At 49.6% G+C, this 22,519-nt stretch overlaps 1 protein-coding gene across 2 annotated transcripts in view; it reads left to right on the top strand.

Annotated features, from left to right (window-relative positions):
* Positions 1-5,728: 5,728 nt before the first annotated feature.
* P2rx7 (purinergic receptor P2X 7) overlaps positions 5,729-22,519 on the top strand; it is a 39,175-nt gene continuing 22,384 nt past the window's right edge. The window contains exons 1-4 of one of the 2 annotated variants that reach the window (XM_051161545.1): positions 5,729-6,066; positions 18,713-18,881; positions 20,199-20,270; positions 22,025-22,097. In XM_051161545.1, coding sequence (XP_051017502.1) covers positions 5,942-6,066; positions 18,713-18,881; positions 20,199-20,270; positions 22,025-22,097 — 439 coding nt within the window. In that variant the 5' untranslated portion in view covers positions 5,729-5,941. Of the gene's footprint in view, positions 6,067-15,340; positions 15,502-18,712; positions 18,882-20,198; positions 20,271-22,024; positions 22,098-22,519 lie in introns of those variants that run through there. The other variant, XM_051161546.1, reaches the window with a different exon arrangement.

The raw sequence follows: 22,519 nt of genomic DNA, 5'->3' as shown, positions 1-22,519 counted from the left end.
TTTCAGGGGAATAAGTACAGATATTCAACTTGTGCTTAAATCAGAGTCACTGAGTGGTAGGTGGGGCTGTGAGGGAAGGCAAAGGACAGGCATGCAGATGCTGAGGGGGGGGTACTGGGTCTGGGTAAGCAATAAGTAAGAAAAAGCCAGGTGGGCGTGGTGGTGCACACCATTAATCCCAGCACTTGGGAACCAGAGGCAGGCAGATCGCTGTGAGTTCAAGCCAGCCTGGTCTACAAAGTGAGTCTAGGACAGGCAAGTATACACAGAGAAAGCCTGTCTCAGAAAAATAAACAAAAACAAAAAGATGGGCAGCGAGAGAAGAAAGGTTTTGATGGAGCAACAAGCAGGGTGGGAAAGCCTGAAGTCCTGGGCTCTGCAGACATGCCTTCTCCTCTCCAGCAGAGGGCAGACACTTAGAAGGTAGAACCTAAGATGATCAGAAACCCAAAGCCCTGCCCAGTTTCATAGGGAGTTGAAGGGTGGGCTGTGTTACTTCAGACCCTGTCTCAAAAATAAAATAAAACGAGAAACCATGGGTGGTGACGCACACCTTTAATCCCAATAGCACTCGGGAGGCAGAAGCATGTGGATCACTGTGAGATCGAGCCCAGCTTGGTCTACACAAGGAGTTCCAGGACAGCCAGGGCTACACAGAGAAACCCTGTCTCAAACAACAAAGAGAACCCCTTTTGGCTTATGTAAGTTAGAGTCTTCCAACCCATCCACGTCTGGGCTGAGGTTTCTTTTATGCTAATTGGACTAAGGAAGAAGCTGGCAGGACCCATGAGGAAGGAAGACCTGAACATGGAAAGGTGCTGTGCCAAAGAGCGTCTAGGGCAAAGTCACTAGGGGAAGGATGGCAGAAAGTGTGGCCTGCTGTGAGCTGGGCCCTCCACTACACTGCAGAACGCCCTGGCTGTAAGTTTAAGGGAAAAAAAAAAAAAAAAGGTGGCAAATACCTGTAATCCCAGGCAGATCTCTGTGAGCCTGGGACAGCCAACTTCACTCGGAGAAACCCAGTCTCGAGGGGTAAAAAAAAAAAAAAAGGCCAGTGGTGACATCACCGGTGAGCTATTGCAAAAAAAAGGTTACCTGTTGGGCTGGAGAAATGGCTCAGTGGTTAAGAGCACTGACTGCTCTTCCAGAGGTCATGAGTTCAATCCCCAGCAACCACATAGAGGATCACAACCATCTATAATGTGATCTGATGCCCTCTTCTGTATATGTAGGCAGAGCACTGTATACATAATAATATTTTTAAAAATCTCTAAATTAAAAAAAAAGTGATCTGTTACCTTTATTTTATCCTCAATTCTGAACGCAAGCGATCGAAACAGGAAGAAGCCCATCTTGTGAAGCTGACCCAGTTCACTTCTGGTGGTTCCGCCCCATTTCCTAAGGCTAAATATCTCAGACCTGACCAGTTCAAGGGCCACAGTTCCCATCTCTAAGCCACCTCCACACTACTTGGTTGCCCAGTCCCTTGGAGACCCTACTGGCTCACTGGAGCAGCTTTCTTCCTATGGCTTCTGGGGGTACAGTGCCTCCTGCTCTTGTGCCCTTCCCACTTGCCTCTTCTCATGGTCTGGTGGTGTCTGGCTACTTCAGATCCCCTCCGCTGCCACTGGGCCTGCTAGCTGGGGCTCCAGGCTCAGTAAGTCACATAATGTCCAGCGCCTCCCTCTATGAACACACACCAGCAAGCGGTGTAGAATCAGTAGTTTGCGTGGGGACTGACAACAGGAAGGATAATGGAGAAGTGGGACCGGGGTTGGGGGTAGGGAAAGCGGAAGCAGTTGAGGCCAAGTCCCTGCTGGTGGGCATGTGGGCTTACTGCCCTGGAGGTAGCCAAGACAGGCTACAGAGATGTCCTACCCATGAGAGAAACTGGGGTCCCTTGGCCTTGGGTCTATTCTAAGAAGCACTCCCCACGCCCATCCCACCCCCGCCACCCTGCCATCCCCCGATTCCCCCACCCCCCAACCCCCTCACCCCGTGCCACCAGCTCTCGTTCTTCCCCCTTTGGAAGGTAGCTCCAAATGACATCTGTCCTGCGGTCTTGCCCACAGTCATAGCTGATGGGTCAGGGAGAAATGGACAAACCAACCAGATTTACTCTCCTCGAATCCTGGAATTGGTAGATCTGGACTTTTTCTTGAATAAGAGCCCAATGAGGTGATGCTTTCCGAGAAGCAGAGAAATCACATGATACAGGAAAACCCAGTGGGTGTCCAGAGAGAGAGGGAACCGCATAGCTCAGAGGAATGGAACTGAAAGAGCAGCCTCAGCATAAGGAGATTTTAGCTTCACATTCCCCTTATAGGTTCTCAGGGAGTCTGGCCGCATTTCTCATAGCGACAGAGAAATACTGTTTCCTGTTGTCTTTGCAGTCAACTTTATCTGTTAAAAAAAAAAAAAAAAAAAAAAAAAAAAAAAGCAGCCGGGCGTAGTGGCGCACGCCTTTAATCCCAGCACTCGGGAGGCAGAGGCAGGCGGATCGCTGTGAGTTCGAGGCCAGCCTGGTCTACAAAGTGAGTCCAGGATGGCCAAGGCTACACAGAGAGACCCTGTCTCGAAAAACCAAAAAAAAAAAAAAAAAAAAAAAGCCAAAAAACAAAAAACCAACCCTTCAGTTTCCCCTAAAGAAACTGGGCCTTCAGGAACTAGTAACCAGACACCTACACACACACACACACACACACACACACACACACACACACACACATACACACACACACACACACACACACACTTTTCCAAAAAAGTCACCCTTCAAAAACAAAAACAAAAAAACAACCCTCCAGTTTCCCCTAAAGAAACTGGGCCTTCAGGAACTAGTAACCATACACCTACACACACACAAAGACACAGACACACACACACACACACCCTTTTCCAAGAAAGTCACCTTTCAAATCCTGCACTCCTCCCCAGCCACGCTGGCCCAAAGAAAGACACTCAAGCACCCATCCTAGCCGTACCACCCAGGGGCGGCCAGAAGAAAGACACCCAAGCACCTGCTCAGGTGCTACTATGATGGGTGAACGTGTGATGGAGAGACGGGCAAGATGGAGTACATTAGTGGAGAGATGAAAAAGAGAGCCAAGCCGAGGGGGTCGTACACTGTGGGGGACAGGTGCAATTGGAAACTCCATGGTGGTGAGGAACAGATATGAACAAGCCATGGTGAGTCCAGGCCTGGGCTGCTGCCAAGGGCCGGGTCTCGGTCTGTGGTGCTGCTGCAGCTGGGGTTTGTGTTGCTGGTCCAGGCTCACGTTATTACTAAAGGCCACACAGATAGCACTGGGCTGAGCTGGCCCCGCCCCTTGCAGGCCCCAACACTAAGATGGCCTCGCCCTCCACCTGGGCAGCACAGTAGAGCTGATGCCAGGGGAGCCTGTGAGCTGGCCCTGAGGGAGGGGGTGAACACAGGAGGGCAGGCCCTGCCTCTAGTCTACATTCAAGGAGCTTGATTGAGGGAGAGATCCCTCCTCCTCTCTCCCCTCTCCACCCAGGGTTGGCCCGGAGCTCATGAGAGCAGGAGAGATGCCCCAGCCCCTCACTGGCTTTGGCATTGGGTGAGCTAGCCAGGGCAGTCCTGGAGAGTGTGCACTGGGGGTACAGGTGCAGGTGCGGGAAAGCTGGCAGGCTGATCAACTTGGCTGCACGTCAGGCCCGGATTCAGGGCTTTGAGTTGGTCCACCCCAACATCTACGCCATCTGTGATCTACTGGAGCCTGTGAAAAGGCTGGCCTTCAGTACTCAGGAGGCAGAGGCTGGTGGATCGCTGTGAGTTCGAGGACAGCCTGGCCTACAAAGTGAGTCTAGGACAGCCAAGGCTACACAGAGAAACCCTGTCTCAAAAAACGAAAAAAAGAAAAAGAAAAGGCTGGCCTTGCCAATCCGAAGCCGCAAGCTCTCCATGACACAGGGCAACAACAGGATATCCTAGAGGAGTCCTGGTGAGGGTCCTGTAGCAATGTAGCAGAGCTGATAGGGTAGCAGAAGACAGAGGCTTCAAAACAGCCCAATGGCTCATTGCAATGGACATTTGCAACTAAAGACGTGTGGACAAAAGGGTATGCTGTGAGCCTGGTGTGGTGGCGCATGCCTTTAATCCCAGCACTCGGGAGGCAGAGGCAGGTGGATCTCTGTGAGTTCCAGGCCCGCCTGGTCTACAGAGTGAGTCCAGGACAGCCAAGGCTACAGAGAGAAACTCTGTCTCGAAAAACAAAGCTGGGGTCGGGGTTGGTAAGACAGGGACGCCTGTCCACTCCAGGGCCTCCTAAGCAAGCAGAAGGGCTGGGGGATGCATCCAACTCCCCTGCTTTCTAGTCTCTTGAACAGGAGTCAGCAGGGGCAGTGGCCTTGATGTACATCGTACGAATAGAAAGTCCACGTTAACTCAGACTGGAAACATCCAAATCTGCCTGGTCTATAACCAGGCAGAAAAGACAGCCGAGGGTTGAGCTGGCGGCAGAGAGGAGAGACTTTCTAGGCAGCAAGTGAAAGCTCCCAAGTGACTGTTTTCTTTCTTGGGGAGCAGCATGCAAGCTGAAGTCAGATTCTCTGAATGAAACATTCTACATGTGCCTGGACAATCCCAAGTCCCCATGCAGAGAAGCAGCCGCCATGTCCTTGTGAGCACAGAGCCTCAGACCATGTCTTTATTACCCAGGGCTCTGGGTCCACTGTGCAACCCAAGTGGACCCCATTGTATGTGGCCTCCTTTCCTTCAGCCTGTGTGAGCAGGCTTCCAGACCAGGTGTGGGAAGATGAGTTCGGGGCCAATCTCAGCCTCACAGTAAGCTAAAGGGAAGCCTGAGTTACATGAGATCCTGTCAGCCGGGCGTGGTGGCGCACGCCTTTAATCCCTGCACTCGGGAGGCAGAGGCAGGCAGATCTCTGTGAGTTCGAGGCCAGCCTGGTCTACAGAGTGAGTCCAGGACAGCCAAGGCTACACAGAGAAACCTTGTCTCAAAAAACAAAAACAAAAACAAACAAACAAAAAAAAACACCAAACATGAGATCCTGTCTCAAATGAAACAAATAAAGAAAACCACCATGCGGTTGCTGGGAATTGAACTCAGGACCTCTGGAAGAGCAGCCAGTGCCTTAACCACTGAGCCATCTCTCTGACCCCCTCATCCTATAATGAATGTGGTCCGGCCCACCATCATCTGCAGACCAGAGCACTGGCAGGAGCAGGGAAGGGAAACGGCCACTAATCAATTCACCCCAAGCTAGCCGCCTTGGAGTTCAGTACATGACTGAACAGAGGGTTGTAGAAAACAAACAGGTAATCTCTGTGAGGTGTGGTGGGGCACACTCGTAATCCCAGCACTCTGGAGGCGGAGGCAGAAGGATCAGAAGTTCAAGGCCAGCCTTCGTAAGTAACGAATCTGAGGTCGGCCTGGCTGCTTTGGTCTCAAAACAAAGAAACAACAAAGGAAAAGAAAACATGCATCTGAGAGGGCCCCGATGTATCTATAGGCTCGTCTCTGAGTCAAACTGGGTCTCAGGACATTTGAAGGGCAGCCCCTTTCTCCCAAATGAAACGAGTTCAAAAGAGCAAAAGAAAGGGGTGGGGGTGGGAGGGGGAGGGGGAATTTGAAAAATGCCCATCTTCTGAACGCCATCTTTGTGCGGGCGTCGGCGAGGGGGGGGGGGGCAGGGGCGGGGGGAGGACGGCAGGGCGGGGTCATTTGCCGGCCAGGCCTGTAGGACTTGGTTCTTGTTTATTCCACTCACATTCGGGGCAGTTGCCAGGATCCGCCCCCACTGCAGTCACTGGAGGAGCTGGAAGTTAAAACGTTCCTGCTAAGAATCTGTACGTTTCCTTTGGCTGCTCCTAAGCGGGGCGGGGGCTTTGCTGGTGGTCTAGCCTGGGAGGGGTCTAACCCAGGTCCAGCCTGAACAAGCGAGTGAGCCTGTCGCCATGGCGGCTTGCTGCAGCTGGAATGATGTCTTGCAGTATGAGACAAACAAAGTCATCCGGATCCAGAGCGGGACTTACGGCACCATTAAGTGGGTCTTGCACTTGATCATCTTTTCTTACGTTAGGTAAGTGCGGCGGGTGCAAGATGGACAGCACTGGACAGCACCAGTGACCCGCAGCGCTGCAGCTGCTGGTGCACTTGCTGGATTCCATGCGGTTCTCAAATCTCAGCCGTGTTCTCATAGCGGCTGGAAGGAAACAGAAGGAGGAAGCTGCCCTTGGCTGCAGCTGGAGGAAGCCACAGAGAGAGGGTGGCGGGCTGTGTGCCTTCCCTCAGCCTTTTCAACTACTGCGGAGGCCTGCCAAGATGAGCAGGGCAGGGCAGGGCATTCCTGAGGAACAGGGAAGACATAGGCCAACACCCTGGATTCCCACAAAGGAAGTGGGGATTTCCCCTGGTATATCTGAGTCGCCCTTGTGCTTAGGAGGGACAGGACCAGGTTTGGAAATGTCATTTTAGAGCACCGAGGGGGGCTGCTGTAAAACGGCTTATGAAGGTACAATGTGTACCCTGGAGTTTCACTAATTTACAGTGCTCCTGCCTGTGGCTTTTCAGTGTGTTCAAAATCAAGTTTAGAATCTTTTCAGCTGGATATGGTGGCACATGCCTTTAGTCCCAGCACTCCAGAGGCAGTCCAGCCAGGTCTACAAAGCAAGTTTGAGGATTCCAGGACTACACAGAGAAACCCTATTTTGAAAAACAAAAACAAGCCAGGCATGGTGGCACACACCTTTAATCCCAGCACTTGGGAGGCAGAGGCAGGAGGATTGCTGTGAGTTCAAGGCCAGCCTAATCTACAAAGTGAGTCCAGGACAGCCAAAGCTACACAGAGAAACCCTGTCTCGAAAAACCACCACCACAACAAACAAACAAACAAAAACAAAACCAACCAACCAACAAACAAAAAAACCAAAAACAAGCAAAAAGACCATCCTTTTGAATCTCTCTGCCCTCTAGCCATCCTATTCAACATCCTCATTTTCCACTGTCCCTTAACTCAGGTACCCACTAATCCATTGTCCATTTCTGTGGGTTCACCTATTTCTTTCTTTTTTTTTTTTAAGATTTGTTTAAGTATACAGTGCTTCACCTTCATGCATGCCTGCCCACCAGAAGAGGGCGCCAGACCTCACTGTAGATGGTTGTAAGCCACCATGTGGTTGCTGGGAATTGAACTCAGGACCTTTGAAGAGCGGGCAGCGCTCTTAACCACTGAGCCATCTTTCCAGCCCCACACATTTCATATAAATAGAATCACATAGTGCTCGGTCCTTTGCAACTGGCTTTCTCTTAGCGTGTTTTCAATGTTCACTCACGTTATAGAGAGAGTGTATTGATGCTGTAGACTTTTTATGGCCGGATAACAGTCAATTGTATATAAGTAGACGCCCACTGTATATAGACTGCTTATCCATTCACCAGATGATGGGCGTTGGGTTGTTTCTCTCTTTGTCATCTGGACATATGTCCTAATCTCTCCTGGGTTCACGTAGGTGAGGACTTGCTAAGTCACGTGGCCACTGCATGTCACCCTCAGAGGCACTAGCAACAGCTTCACCTTTTCACAGCATCGGACAGAACGCGAGGGCGCCGGGCTCTCCGGCAGCCTCACCAGCACTCGGCAGTGTGGCTTTCTGATCATAACTAACCTAGTGGGTGTGAAGTGGTCACTCCTTGTGGCTTTGGCTTGTGTGTCCCTGATGATGGTGAGGACGGAGCTTCTGGCACACCCTGTGGTGTAGCTGTGGTTTACTAAGGTTGAGAGTGGCCTGTGTGTGTGCATGTGGAGGTCAGAGGTCAACTTCCTCAGTAGCTCTTCCAGTGCAGCCAGAAGCCATCACTCTCCAGGATCCTTTGGTCTCTGGGTGCTGGGGTTTCAGGCACCTGCTGCTATGCTTAGGTTTTGCGTGGGTGCTGCAGGTTGAACCTGGGTCTTCCTGCCTGCACAGTGAACACTTGACCCTCGGAGCCATTTCTCAATGGCCTGTTTTATAATCCTGGATACACCTTCTTGGCCAAGTCACTTAATGTGCCCGAGTCTCATCTTCTGTGTCTGTTCACACAATCTTTGGATGACTGTGGAAGAAGAAGGACATCTCTTACCATGATGCTGATGTGAGCGACCCATAGCTGGTAGCTATTTCTGAAAACCATCTCTGTGAACAGGATGGTTCTGGTTTTTTGAGTCTCTGAGTAACCACAACCATACAACCGTTCTTGGGTTTGAGATGTGGAAATGTGGATTAAAAAACCTCTCTCTCTTGCTGGGCGTGGTGGCGCACGCCTTTAATCCCAGCACTCGGGAGGCAGAGGCAGGCGGATCGCTGTGAGTTCGAGGCCAGCCTGGTCTACAAAGTGAGTCCAGGATGGCCAAGGCTACACAGAGAAACCCTGTCTCAAAAAAACCAAAACAAACAAACAAACAAACCAAACCTCTCTCTCTCTTTCTCTCTCTCTCTGTGTGTGTGTGTGTGTGTATGTGTGTGTGTGTGAAGCTGTGCATCTGTATGTGTATGTACACACACACATGCCTGGAGATGTCACAAGCTGATGTTTAGACATGTTCTTTGATTGCTCTCCATCTTACTGTTTTTGAGACAGGGTCTCTCCCTGAACCTGAGGCTCACTCGTTTGGCTAGGCTGGTGGCTAATGAGCTCCAGGATTCCCTTTTCTCTGACTTGCCAGCACGGTGGTTATAGGTACATGCCACCAAGCCTGCCTGCATGCTCCTGTGATGAGCATCTTACCAACTAAGTCATTTCCCTGATCTCCTTCACCTCTTTGCATCTTGGTTTTTCTTATCTATAAAATGAGCTAATAACAAAGCTGTTAGAGGACTGTATGGCATTTGGCGAGCCCTCATTTGCCTTTAGTTACTATTATTAGTAAATAAACTGTTAAACAAAGCTTCAAAAACAACTGGTTCCTTTTTTTTTTTTTTTTTTTTTTTTTTTGGTTTTTTCGAGACAGGGTTTCTCTGTGTAGCCTTGGCCATCCTGGACTCCCTTTGTAGACCAGGCTGGCCTCGAACTCACAGCGATCCGCCTGCCTCTGCCTCCCGAGTGCTGGGATTAAAGGTGTGCGCCACCACGCCCGGCTCTACAACAACTGGTTCCTTTTACGTGGTGGGATCAAGTCTTAGGTGTACTGAGTACCCTCAAGCTCGGTTATGGACTCTGCAGAAGAGTGTAGCTTCAGCAGTGTAAAGGCTCCGCCTGTAGGTCCCCGGCATGAACACGAGGGGTCTCCCAGCCTGGGAATCCCGTTGTCAACCTTCATCCCTCCCTGCTTCTCACAATGAGCTCCTTACTGCCCTGCCTGCTCATCTGGGCGAAAATCTCCCACCAGGTCAGGCTCCTACAATCTTTACCTCGAGCGAAAGTGGGAAAAAACAGCAGCCTATCCCGGAGCTGGGGAAAAACTAGCTCTGGTGGCGCCACTGGAAGATAGGACGGTTTTTGGCTCTGCTTTCTGGACAATGTAAGGGTTCAAGAAAGTAACGAAGTTGCCAGGTGTGGTGGCGCAGGCCTGTAATCCCAGCACTTGGGAGGCAGAGGCAGGTGGATTGCTGTGAGTTCGAGGCCAGCCTGGCCTACAAAGTGAGTCTAGGACAGCCAGGGATACACAGAGAAACCCTGTCTCAAAAAACCAAAAACAAAAAACAACAACAAAAAAAAGAAAGTAACAAAGTCAACTTCAGCTACAGAATAGAACTTGAAGCCAGTCTGGACTATCTCAAAGGGGGGAGGGGGGAGCGGAAAGCTGTTACCAAAATAAATGAAAGAAAAAAAAAGATGGGGCGTGGTGGCACAGACCACTAATCCCAGCACTCGGGAGGCAGAGGCAAGCAAGCAGATCTCTGTGAGTTTCAGGCCAACCTGGTCTACAAATCTAGTTCCTGGACAGCTAGGGCTACAAAGTGAGACCCTATCTTGCAAAGCCAAAGGGGGGCGGGGGGAGAAAAAAATTATAAGGCCAGAGATTGGGGCTGGAGAGATGGCCAGTGTGTTTTTTTGTTTTGTTTGTTTGTTTTTTGTTTTTGGAGACAGGATTTCTCTGTGTAGCCTTGGCTGTCCTGGACTCACTTTGTAGACCAGGCCGGCCTCAAACTCACAGTGATCTGCCTGCCTCTGCCTCCCAAAGTGCTGGGATTAGAGGCATGTGCCACCATACTCGGCCAAACAAATACATCTTTAAAAATAATAACCAGTTCCTGGAATCAAGTCTTTTTTTTTATTTTTATTTTTTTTTTACTTCTTTAATTTTTTTGAGACATGGTAGCCTTGACTGTCCTGGACTAGCTTTGTAGACCAGGCTGGCCTGGAACTCACAGAGATCTACCTGCCTCTGCCTCCCCTGTGCTGAGATTAAAGGCGTGCGCCACCGCTGCCTGGTTTAAGTCTCTCTCTCTCTCTCTCTCTCTCTCTCTTTTTTTTTTTAACATTTATTTATTTATTATGTTTACAGTGTTCTGCCTGCAGGTATACCTACAGGCCAGAAGAGGGCATCAGATCACATTATAGATGGTGAATTGAACTCAGGACCTTCAGAGGAGCAGTCAGTGTTCTTAACCTCTGAGCCATCTCTGCAGCCCTTAGAATCAAGTCTTGCATGTACTGCATACCCTCAAATTCAGTCATGGATTGTGCAAGAGAGAGACCTCGATAGTGTAAAGGCTCCACCCTAGGTGCCTGGCATAGGCATAATGCTTCACCATAGCCTGTACCTCTAGCTCCAAGGGATCTGAAACTCTTGTGGCCTTGGCAGTCTTCTGCACACACTTGAGGTGCATAAACTCACACAGGCACACACACACATACATAAAAATAATAAATAGCATGGTGACACACGCCTTTAATCCCAGCACTCGGGAGGCAGAGGCAGGTGGATCACTATGAATTCAAAGCCAGCCTGGTCTACCAAGTGAGTCCAGGACAGCCAAGGCTACACAAAGAGACCCTGTCTTGAAAAACCAAAATAATAATAATAGTAATAATAATAATAATAATAATAATAATAATAATAATAATAATAATATAAAAAATAGATATCTCAGAGGAGTCTGAGCCCTGTTTGTCATCCTGGTTTGATTGTATGGTCTCAGCCCTGGAACAGCTATGGAGACTGCTTCTGGCTGTTACCAAGGCTAGCCCCTTTCTCAGTCGCACATAGGAACCATTGATCCCTATCTGGTTTGCTGTGACCAGGAACCAAGGTGTTCGTTTGGAAAACTGGAGGAAAACTAGCTCCACCAACACCAATTTGTCTGAACCAAGCCACCTGCAATGTCGCCATCTTGAATTTTATTCCAAGAAGCTGAGAAGCCAATCTGGTTTTTTGTTTTTTGTTTTTTGTTTTTTTGAGTCAGGGTTTCTCTGTGTTATCTTGGCTGTCCTGTACTCACTTTGTAGACCACGGTGGCCTCAAACTCACACTGATCCACCTACCTCTGCTTCCCAAATGCTGGGATTAAAAGCGTGTGCCACCACATCCAGTGAGAAGGCACACTAGTGGTAAAAGATATTTGCTTCCGTCAGGCATGGTGAGCGACACCTTTTAATCCCAGTGCTCGGGACTCAGAGGCAGATGAATCGCTGTGAGTTCAAGGCCAACCTGGTCTAGAAAGCAAGTTCAGGACAGTCAAGGCTACACAGAAAAACCCTGTCTGGGGGAAGAAAAAAAAAAAAAAAACCAGAAAAAAAGAGATTTGCTTCCTATTGAAAAGATGTTTTCCTCTTCCTGGAGACTGAGCTTAGAAATATATCAGTAGCCAAAAACAGCAGGCGCAGTATTGTGCTTTGAAGCTCCAGGCTGTCTTTTGCTGGGAAGAGGGCATGCCTGTACTTATGTATGGTTTAAAAAATGCAGTCCTAGATTGGCTGGCTGTTCCCCAAAAGGCGGCCTCGCACCTGTAAGGCTGGGCCTCTTCTGCAAAGCTACCACTTAGGTGGAGAAAATGCCAGACACCAAACCCAACCTGGGCACAGTCTCTGTGGCCCTAGGGGTAATGAAATATGCAATTCATCACCTTGGCCCTGGATCCTAGGTAGAGTTTGGGCTGCTGGAGGATTTAAGAAAAGGCCCAATGAGAGGGCTGGGGCACTGTGGGATATGGAGACCACAGAACGAGAGGGCTGGAGCACCGTAAAAAAAAAAGAAAGGAAAGAAAGAAAAAAAGAAAGAAAGAAAAGGCCCACTTAGGCCCTTAGGAGGAGACCTGTGGGAGAAGAGTCCAGCTCCATGACACATGGCACCGACCAAAGGAATAGTAACTGCAAAGATCCAGGGCTTGAACAGGAGCAGCAGAGAGGAGGGAGGGAGGAGCAGGAGCCAGGGCAGATAAGAGCTGGGATGTGATGCTCTGAAGTGCCTGTCTATCACTTGGGGGTGCAACCATCTGATTGGTGTAGCTGCTGCGCAGCAGCTACTGTGCAGAGGGAATGGGGGCATGTGACAGAACAAGGATGAGGTACAAGGGCCACTGAGAGACGGTTTCAGTCACTCAGGTCACAGAAGACAGCAACTTGGCCTAGAACGGAGTGGCGAGATGGGGACCAAGCTGAGGTGGAGCTGCTATGGAGAAGAGATGGCTCAGGTGTTCTGCGGATGAGGACATCTGTCTTTCCCACGAAAGATCAAAGAGAGGCAAGCTTGCTCAGTACTGGCAGGGATGCGGAGCAACCGGCTAAAATGTTTTTGTTTTTGTTTTGGTTTGGTTGGCTTATTTGAGTTTTTTGGTTTTGTTTGTTTGTTTGTTTTTGGTTTGTTTGTTTGTTTTCTGGTTTGGTTTTTGGGTTTTTTTGAGACAGGATTTCTCTGTGTAGCCCTGGCTGTCCTGGAACTTACTCTATAGACCAGGCTGGCCTCTGAAACACATAATCATAAAAAAATAAAAATAAAAAAGTTAGCTCAATCTCTTTCTCTGCAACTTTATGAAAGCTGCGGAGGCAGCCAGCTCGTCTGCTCCACTGTGCCTCAGCAGAGACTTCTGTGTAGACTGCTGGCTACCCACTGGCTTCTGGAGTCCACCTCAGCGCAGCCTCCCTGGCTGTTAACACAGCACTGGGCCATGGGTTCACAGGGTCTGGCTGTTGTGACAGTGTCTCAGAGGGGAGACTCAGGGGACTGCAGAAACCAGCAGGGCCCAGTCTGTGGGCAGAACTGAGCTTTCCTTTGAGGGTCCTGGAAACCATGGAGAGGAAGACAACCTCTCCCGTTCTCTATCTGCTGCTCGCTTCTTCTTCTGTGCGAGTGTCATGCAACCCTCTGCCTCTTACTGGGACACGTGGGCATTTGGAATTCACCCAGGTCACCCGAGGGACTCTTACATCTCAAAGTCCTCCGTCTTCTGTCCAGACTCTTTTCCCTGATAAGGCACCGACCGCGCTGCCGGGTTCCAGAGATCAGGATGGGGCAATCCTCAGGATCCCGACACAGGATGGGTGACTAGTGGGGGACCCAGTGCGTTTAGAGGGTGGCTGCGACTGAGGTCCTGGTGCCTGGTTCTCACGTTACTGACATGGACTGTTGGTTTGTGAGTTCATACTGAGCAGTGGCCCACAGAGACCTGGAGCAGTCTGCTTCCTGTGCAGTGTCCCTCTGAACCTGGTCTCTGGCCATGTGACGGATCATATGAATTGTCTAACAACCTTTACATATCTCTTCCGTGACCAAAGTCACCTAGGCAGCCAGAGGCAGAGCCAGGACTGAACTTCAACATCTCACACCAAGTTCATGCTCAGATTGAAGAGTGGAGGGGACGGGACGAGGCCCCTGGTGGGAGACTGAACAGTGTTGCGTCATCCGGGAGTGACGGGATGGCGATCTGGACTGGAGGAGGTGAACAGTGACGGAGGGCAGGGGGAGTTGAGTGCTATCAGGAAGATAAAGTAGTAGAATCCTCTGGTTTTGGTTTTCTGAGACAAGGCTTTAAGTAACTCCATATGTAGCTGCACCTGGCCTTGAACGGCTGACCCCCTGCCTCCGCCACCCAAGAGGAAGGATTCCTGACGTGCACCGCCCTGCCCAGCTCAAGCAATAGGATTTGCAGTAGAGTGGATGGGCAAGGAAGAGGATTGATAAGGGAAAAGAGAGAAAGGTCAAGAGTGTGCCACATTCCTGACTTGGGCAACGTATGAGGTTGGTGGACTACCTTCCCTGGGGTTGGTAAGTTCAGGAGGAAAGGTAATTGGGGGTTACAGGCTTTGGGTTCGAAGGGCACATGAGGCCCATAGCCGTGCATATTGACTGTGCAGACATTTGCTTTCAGAGCTCTAAGGTAGGCGATGTACCAGCAAGCAGCCTGTAGATGGTACTTGAATCCAAGGACATCTTCAACTGACCAGCAAGGTGGGTGGATGAAAGCAAGAAGCTCGGGCCAGAGAGTTCTGAGCGGCACTCACATTCTAGGGGCAGGGAGATGCAGAAGCTCCCAGAGGATTCTGGGAACAGAGATGCCACAGAGATCCAAGGAGCTATGGAGCAACGTAGGCTCCTGGAGGCTGAAAGGAGGAGGAGGAAGCGGTCCTGGGTCACCAGAGTCGATCATGGTGCCTGCTAGACTTGGAAGGGAGTGAGTTGGCACGGGAGGTGCTGGAGAAGAGGCGGGGGTGGGAGCCAGACTGGAGTGGGTGGAGGAGCGAATGAGGATGTGCTGACTCACCCTCTCAAAAGACTGGGCTCCCCGGGAGCAGCCAGGCCCTGCATGGTGGTAGAGAAATGTGGGGTGCAGGGAGGGTTTATTTCTAAGATGAGAAATTATACTTAATTACAGATGAAAAGAGATGGGGGAAAGAGGGAGACTGGTGGCGTAAGTGAAAAATCACCACCGTCGCCATTGTCATTGTCATCTTTGCTTCCACCAGTCAGTGACCACAGTGGGTGGGGGGAGCGTGTTGCCTAGACCCCTTCTGTCATCACCAGTTCCAGTTTCCATCCTGTGCCCTTCTCCTTCAGAGGCCTTCTCACAACTGCCACATCTGTCCCCATCTCCGTACTGATTTGATACCCGAGGTGCTGCCGCCTAGCCCCTTCACCATCTCAGCCACGCTCGTGCCACCTCGAGGGAAAGGTGGTAACGCTCGGGCTTTGCTGCGTGTTCACTGCAGGCAACATTTCGGCTTTCTGAAGTTTGACACAAGGAATCGAGCCCTAATGTGCATGCCCTTTGACCTGGCGGAGAAGGTGCTCCCAGCAACATGAGTGAGGGTGTACAGGCAGCAGAGCCTGGAGCTAGGGCCCAGCTGTCTGTGGTTAAATAGGTGTGAAGGCAAGTCTTGCTGTGCGCTTTCACTTTAGAGTTACCTTTGCTCAGAACTGTGGCAGTCCTTATAAGAGAAAGGCAGGCTGTGTTTCTTGGGGCGCTCGCTCTGAGAACCTCACCATGCTGCCAGTAGGGTGTTTATGCAACTACAAATCTGTGAAAGTCCTTCAAATCCATAGCAAATGGCTTGGGACTCTGAAGAACACCTTCCTAGTGGCCATCTGCATCTACATCTGGTGAGTCAAGCCAGAGCCAGTCTCAGGGCTCCAGGCCACCAATCTCTTTCTCCACCTCCCCTAGATTCTTGCTCCTCCATTCTACCTCCTCTTTGGCCAGACTGGTCTGCATGGGTCTCTGGGTGAGCCTGGCTTCTCCTGTGTCAGGTCTCTCCTCACCTCTCAATCTTACCCACTCCACCAGGCTCAGCTAGATGCCCGCCACCTTACACTCCAGGGGCTGGTGGCTTTGCATGCACCCAAAAGCACTGAACATCAGTTTCTTAGAGCTACAGTCACTGTGACTACAGATGAGAGAGTTATGACCTCATTCAAGGACTGAACCCATAGCCGGGAGAAGAGGCTCCTTCTCTTGAGTCACCCCACAAGGTCAAGAGTTGGCTGGTGGCTGAATTGATACTGCAAACTCCCTTTGCCTCTTTTCTCCTTCGATGCGTCTCTGGGACGTGTTAATAGACTTTTCATGTTCACTCTAATATCAAGGTCCTTTAGCCGGGCGTGGTGGCGCACGCCTTTAATCCCAGCACTCGGGAGGCAGAGGCAGGCAGATCGCTGTGAGTTCGAGGCCAGCCTGGTCTACAAAGTGAGTCCAGGATGGCCAAGGCTACACAGAGAAACCCTGTCTTGAAAACCAAAAAAAAAAAAAAAAAAAAAAAAAAAAAAAAAAGGTCCTTTATGTTTGCAAAGCCTTTGCTGGTTTGACAGGGCTGGATTCTATTAAAGATGGCCATGTGTTGTATATTCTAGAATGGAAATGATGCATCAGACTGAGCTTCCCAAATGGCACTGCACATGTTATTCTGGGAAGAGGCTGCAATGGATATAAGTTGAAAGAACATTGCAAGCATTTTGTATGTGTTTTGAGGCTGAGGTGAGACTGAACACTCACACATGTATTTGGATACATGTGTCCTGTTAAACTCTGTACCAGACATGCAGGGTGCGACCCAAATCTCAAACTCTAGCTCCAACGTCTTTCTTTTTAAAAACCGTTTATATTCCGTGTGCATGTGCCTTCACGTGTGCCTTGGTGTGCGTGTGGAGGTCAGGGACCAACTTTCAGAGGCCGGTTCTCTCCTGCCATCATCATTGGTTCTGGAGAACCACAGGTTGTCAGTCTTATCAGCAAGTGCCTTTACTCACTGATCCGTCTCACCAGACTGACGCCTTTCTTCTTTAACCACTGTTGTCTGAAATGTGCTGTGAATAATGTAACATCTATGTGCCTCTGTGCAATGTAAGAAACAAAGGATCCGGGTGTGGTGGTGCACAGCTTTGCGTTAGGGAGTCAGAGGCAGACAGATTGCTGTGAGTTCAAGGCCAGCCTGGTCTACAAAGCCAAGGCTACACACAAACAAACCAACAAAATCCACCCTCAAAAAAGCATACCAGTCCAGCTTTGCTCCCTGTAAACGCATCCTTCACCCATTCTCTCTTTTTTTTAAAGATTTATTTATTTTATTTATTACATATGAGTGCTTTATCTGCAGAAGAGGGCACCAGATCTCATTGTAGATGATTGTGAGCCACCATGTGGTTGCTGAGAATTGAACTCAGGACCTCTGGAAGAGCAGGCGGTGCTCTTAACCACTGAGCCGTCTCTCCAGCCCCCTATTCTCTTTTTTCCCCTTATAAATATCATCCTGAGTTTGATGTTCAATCCTTTGTTTTAGCATTTCTATGGACATACGTCTATAAAAATGCATTTGTCTTACCTATTAAGGTGAAATTCATATAACATAAAACTGACCACTTAAAAGGGGGAGGAATAAAGGATTATTTTAAGGTGAACATGCTGCGCCCAGATTTTGAGATTTCCCAAAAAAGAACCAGAAGACTCTATAAAACCGCTATAAACACAAGAGGAATCTTTAATTCAGCTTGCGCTGGACTGCACCCACCCGCCCCCCAAATCAAAGGTCTTGGGAGGTGAGCCAGAGCATTGACCTGGGGGACTTTTTATGTTTTTCTCCTCCCAATGCCCCCTAAGCAGGGGGGATCCTAGTTTACATAAGGAGGACTGTGAGCTCAAATTTCCTTATCTTTTCCTACCTTATAGGTCTGTTTCTTCAAAGAACTTTGTGAACCTTAGATAGGCCATTTGCGGCGGCCAAGGTCATTCGGTGTCAGCTCAGAAGACAGTGTGTTCTCCTGGCTCTGAGCACCCCCGCCCCCCAGTGTTAATGCTCCCTCAGCTCCGCTCTTTCTCTCAAACATACAGGTGGCATTTAACACGTGCACAATATTATATAATAATACATTTACCTACCACTATATTTTATCTTAATAAGAAGTAATAGGGGCTGGAGAGATGGCTCAGAGGTTAAAAGCGCTGACTGCTCTTCCAAAGGTCCTGAGTTCAATTCCCAGCAACCACATGGTGGCTCACAACCATCTATTATGAGATCTGGTGCCCTCTTCTGACCTGCAGGCAGAATACTGTATACATAATAAATAAATAAATCTTTTTTAAAAAGTAATATATTCATTAACTGATATATTCATTACCTGCCATCCCCCATTTCTTCTCTGCTGGCAATTATCCATTTTCTGTCTCTAGTCTGTGCATTTCTTATAAATGAAATGACCTGCTAGATGTGGTGATATAGATATTTTTTTAATGTTTTTTAATTTTAATTTTTATGTTTTGGTTTTTTGAAACAGGATTTCTCTGTGTAGCCTTGGCCGTCCTGGACTCGCTTTGTAGACCAGGCTGGCCTCGAACTCACAGCGATCCGCCTGCCTCTGCCTCCCGAGTGCTGGGATTAAAGGCGTGCGCCCAGCCTGTGGCATAGATCTTTAATGATCACATTCGAGAGGCAGAGGCAGGAGGATCTCTGTGAGTTCAAAGGCCACCCTAGTCTATACCAGGACTAAATAGAGAGACCCTGTCTCAAAAAACCAAAACAAAACAAATATCTAATGACCTGAAACAAGAACAGACAGAGCCGATTGGGCTACTGCGCCCTGGGACAGAGCCCTTCATTCAACCCCCCCAGAGCAGGACTGTGAGTTGACAATACCTACAGTAGATAATAAATAACAAAGGGGAGGGGCAGGTACCACTGCGCGGCCCCAGTTTGCAGAAGAGGCAGTCACAAGGAAGTAGGCTGCTGGGCAGAAGCAGCTCCCAAGATACCCCTCCCCCCACAAGCCTGCAGCCCAAACCCGCTGTGAGAAAACCGCTGATGTTTTTTTCATCCGTTCTCAGCTTTGCTTTAGTGAGCGACAAGCTGTATCAGCGGAAAGAGCCCGTTATCAGCTCCGTGCACACAAAGGTCAAAGGGATTGCAGAGGTGACAGAGAATGTCATGGAGGGTGGGGTGATGAAGTCAGTACGAAGAATCTTTGACCCTGCAGACTACACCTTCCCTATGCAGGTGAGTACCAGGCAGCTGACTCCAGGACTCCTCCATGGTCACTTCCCTTGTCCCCATCCTTGGGGGTCTAAAGCGTCATTTTTTTTTTTTTTTTTTTTTTAAACTTAGCTCGGGAGGCAGAGGCAGGCAGATCGCTGTGAGTTCGAGGCCAGCCTGGTCTACAAAGCAAGTCTAGGACAGCCAAGGCTACACAGAGAAACCCTGTCTCAAAAAAAAAAAAGAGTTTGCTTGGGACTAAGGAAGGAAGCTTGGCTAGCGTGCATGAAACCCTGTAGCCCCAGGAGGTCTAGGCTGGAGAATCAGGAGTTCAAGGTCACCCTCAGCTGCATAGAGGCCGGCCTGGAATGCATTAAGACCTTGTCTCAAAAGAAAAGAAAAACGTTGGCCCTATTTAAAACCTGTGAAAATCCCAACTGAGAAAACCTAAAAATTGCAAAACTGGGTCACATCCAGAAGCTCAAAGAAGATGGTCTTTGCTTTATCCTACCGGGCCGCTCAAAATAGCAGCGCATCCCGGCGCGTTCCAAACTGGAGCTGATTCGTGCACAGGGCTTAAGGTGCAGGGCACTGCGCTTGCGCGGCAAGCTCAGCCTGCATTCAGAAAGGGCAGGGAGCTTGTCTATGCGGTTTAGGTAGCTTGTTATCTTTGAGAAGGTCGCCAGGATGGTTCTAAAGAAAGAATGTGGTGACAATGAAAGGAAAGGTGTAGGTCGCAGAGAGTGTGTGGCTAGCTGAGTCTGCAAAGCAGGGGGAATGAAAGCAGTTACCAAAAAAGGAGAAGTAAAGAGGGGCCAAGAGTTAGGAACAGATGAGGGCGGGAGGAACAAAAGAGCCCATTTGCAGCCCTAGGGGAGCCCAGAGCGCTTGGCAAAACCATCAGGCCCAAGCTACTATTTGTTTCCAGCTAGAAACCATAAAAGCCACCGATTGCCTAGGCAGTGGGAAGTCCTCCGCCTTGCATTAAGACCTGAGAAATCTGAACAGCCTGCCCAGGGTGCAGCCCACACCCCACCTCCACTTCCCCAGCTCTCCGGAGTCCTGATTTAATGGGATTTTACTGTGTCAGAAAAATGACACAGCTGCTTTTGAGGCTGGCTCGGAAAATGACTGTTCCTTACATTTAAAGGCTCCTCCGCTCCCCTTACCCCGTGGGACAGTTCCTGCAGCTTTGATATTAAGCCCTTGGCAAAGTCCATGCTGCCCACGGCAGAGTTCTAGAGTACAAAGGCTCGCCCCCCGCACTTAGCAAAACATATTAATGCCACTTAAGGAGCTCTGCTCAGAAAGGCCTCACCTTTGCTCCTCCGTTTTTCACAGCAGGGGAACTCGTTCTTTGTAATGACGAATTTTCTCAAGTCAGAAAACCAAGAGCAGAAGCTGTGTCCTGAGGTAAGCGAGAGACCCACGCAGAGAAGTCACAGGGGTGAGATACATTTTGGGAATCAGGAGGTCTTCGCTTAGCCCACCTTAGTCGCCGGCTTTAGCACTAGGGGCCTGTGTGCGCAGGTTCCTTCCTTCAAAGCCTCTCTGCAGCTCACAACAATATGACTCCTGGCATGCGGCCCCATTTCACCGGGGCCTCACAAATTCAGGAGGAATACTCCTAGGCCCTATTGTACACAAGAGAGCACTTTAAAACATGTTATGGTGCGCTGCAAGCCCTTAGGAAAGGTGCTGCTCTTGGAACCCAAAGGACTGCCCAGAGCAGAAGAAACCCAAGGCCTCCGTGGGGTACCACCATTGCATGACTCTGGGGAGGGGATCTTAGTCTACACTGCGGTCCAGGTCCTTCAGCCTAGACTCCTGCCCCCTCTCTCTCAGCAAATGCGGCCAAGCCCAAATGTACACCTGAAACACACACTGCTCACTGCAGCTTCTCACAGAGCTGCTGTTAGCATCGTTTGGAGGCTCACCTCATCACTTCCAGGGACTTTCTCTACCCCCCCCCCCCCCGGTCTTCCCACATGTTTCCTCCAGAATAGTAGCCAAGGAACCAAACTGCAGCCCAGGAACCCCAGAGCTGAGAAGGAAAAGAGGCTTAAGCCTGGAGCCCGCACTGTGTTAATTCTGCCGCCTCCTGGTAGTTAGTGGTCACACATAGGCCCAGCTCCAAAGGGAGGGAAATACTTTATCAGCCGGGAGAATGACTGAGAACCTCTCCATCCCATGCAACAATCACAAAACTGTTGTGTTTAGGGTTTCTTTTAGAGACATTAAAAACAAAAAACAAAAAAACAGAACTGGGGGCTGGAGAGATGGCTCAGCGGTTAAGAACACTGTCTCCTCCTCCAGAGGTCATGAGTTCAATTCCCAGCAACCACATGGTGGCTCACAACCTTCTATAAGGTGATCTGATGCTCTTTTCTGGCCTGCAGGTGTATGTGCAGGCAGAACACTGTATACATAATAATAAATAAAATTAAAAAAAATTTTGTAAAAGCATGGTGGTGGTGGCTCATGCCATTAATCCCAGCAGTTGGGAGGCAGAGGCAGGTAGATCTCTATGAGTTCCAGGCCAGCCTGGTCTACAAAGTGATTCAGTGATTTTTTTTTTTTCTCAACATCATGCAAAACACCATTACCTAATTCTAGAAAATTACTATCACACCCCTCCCCAGGAAGCTTTGACTTCCAAAAACAAACTGTCCTCATTAGCAGTCAATCTCTTCCACATCCCCACAGCCATTGACAACCACCAGTTGTCTCTGTCTCTGTGGATTTGCCCATCCAGGATGTGTCCCTATCTATAGAACCACACGGATGGGCTTCTTGTGTCTGGCTCCTTTCACACCGGATCGTGCTTTGAAGGGAGTCCGTGACGTAGCTAGCATGTGTCAGGACCTGGCTGAACAAGACTCCACATATGGGGCTGGGAAGATGGACCAGTCATTGAAGTGCTTGCCATCAAGCATGAGGATCTGAGTTCATCCCCAGCATCCACAGAAGAAGCAGGCTATAGCTGTGCAAATTGGGCTTGATAGACAGCCAGCCCAGCCGAATAGATAAGCTACAGTCTTAGTTGGAGACCCTGTCTCAAAAAAGAAGGGGAAGCTGCTGTGAACGGTGGTGAGCAGGGGGTTGTGGTATCTTTGTGGCTCCCGATGCAATGTTCACTCTCTGTTCTCCTGCCCTTCTTCCTGCAGTTTCCCACCCGAAGTGCACTCTGCCATTCTGACAAGAGTTGTAAAAAGGGATGGATGGATCCACAAAGCAAAGGTGCTTTTCTATGTCTTTCTCTGCACCGCTGAGGGGGGGTGGTCTGGCGTCTTTGTAACATTCATGATGTCCAGTTTTCAGTCGTTAGTCTCTGGCTTTCAGCTGCCTTTTGGGCCACCAAATCTCAGGTGAGGCTGTGTCTGTCCCCTCATTTGTCCAGGCTCTTATTATTGGAACACTTCTCCAAAGGTGGCGGAACATGAACTTGAACCCCCAAGAACCTGGAGGGTTTAACTTTCTCATTTTTTACTTTTCCTTCCTCCCTCCCGTCTGCCCTCCCTTCCTCCCTCCCTCCCACTTTCTCTTCTTTTCTTTCTCCATTCTAGACATTGCGCCCAGGGCTTCATGGTGGCTGGGTAAGCGGTCTACCACTGATCTACAGCCCTAGCCTTGCAAACAAGACATTGCCTCGCATCTTAACT

Source organism: Acomys russatus, chromosome 19, assembly GCF_903995435.1.
Source record: "Acomys russatus chromosome 19, mAcoRus1.1, whole genome shotgun sequence".
Classification (NCBI taxonomy): Eukaryota; Metazoa; Chordata; class Mammalia; order Rodentia; family Muridae; genus Acomys; species Acomys russatus.
Note: the sequence above shows the minus strand (reverse complement) of the source record. Positions and strands in the feature narration are given on the sequence as shown.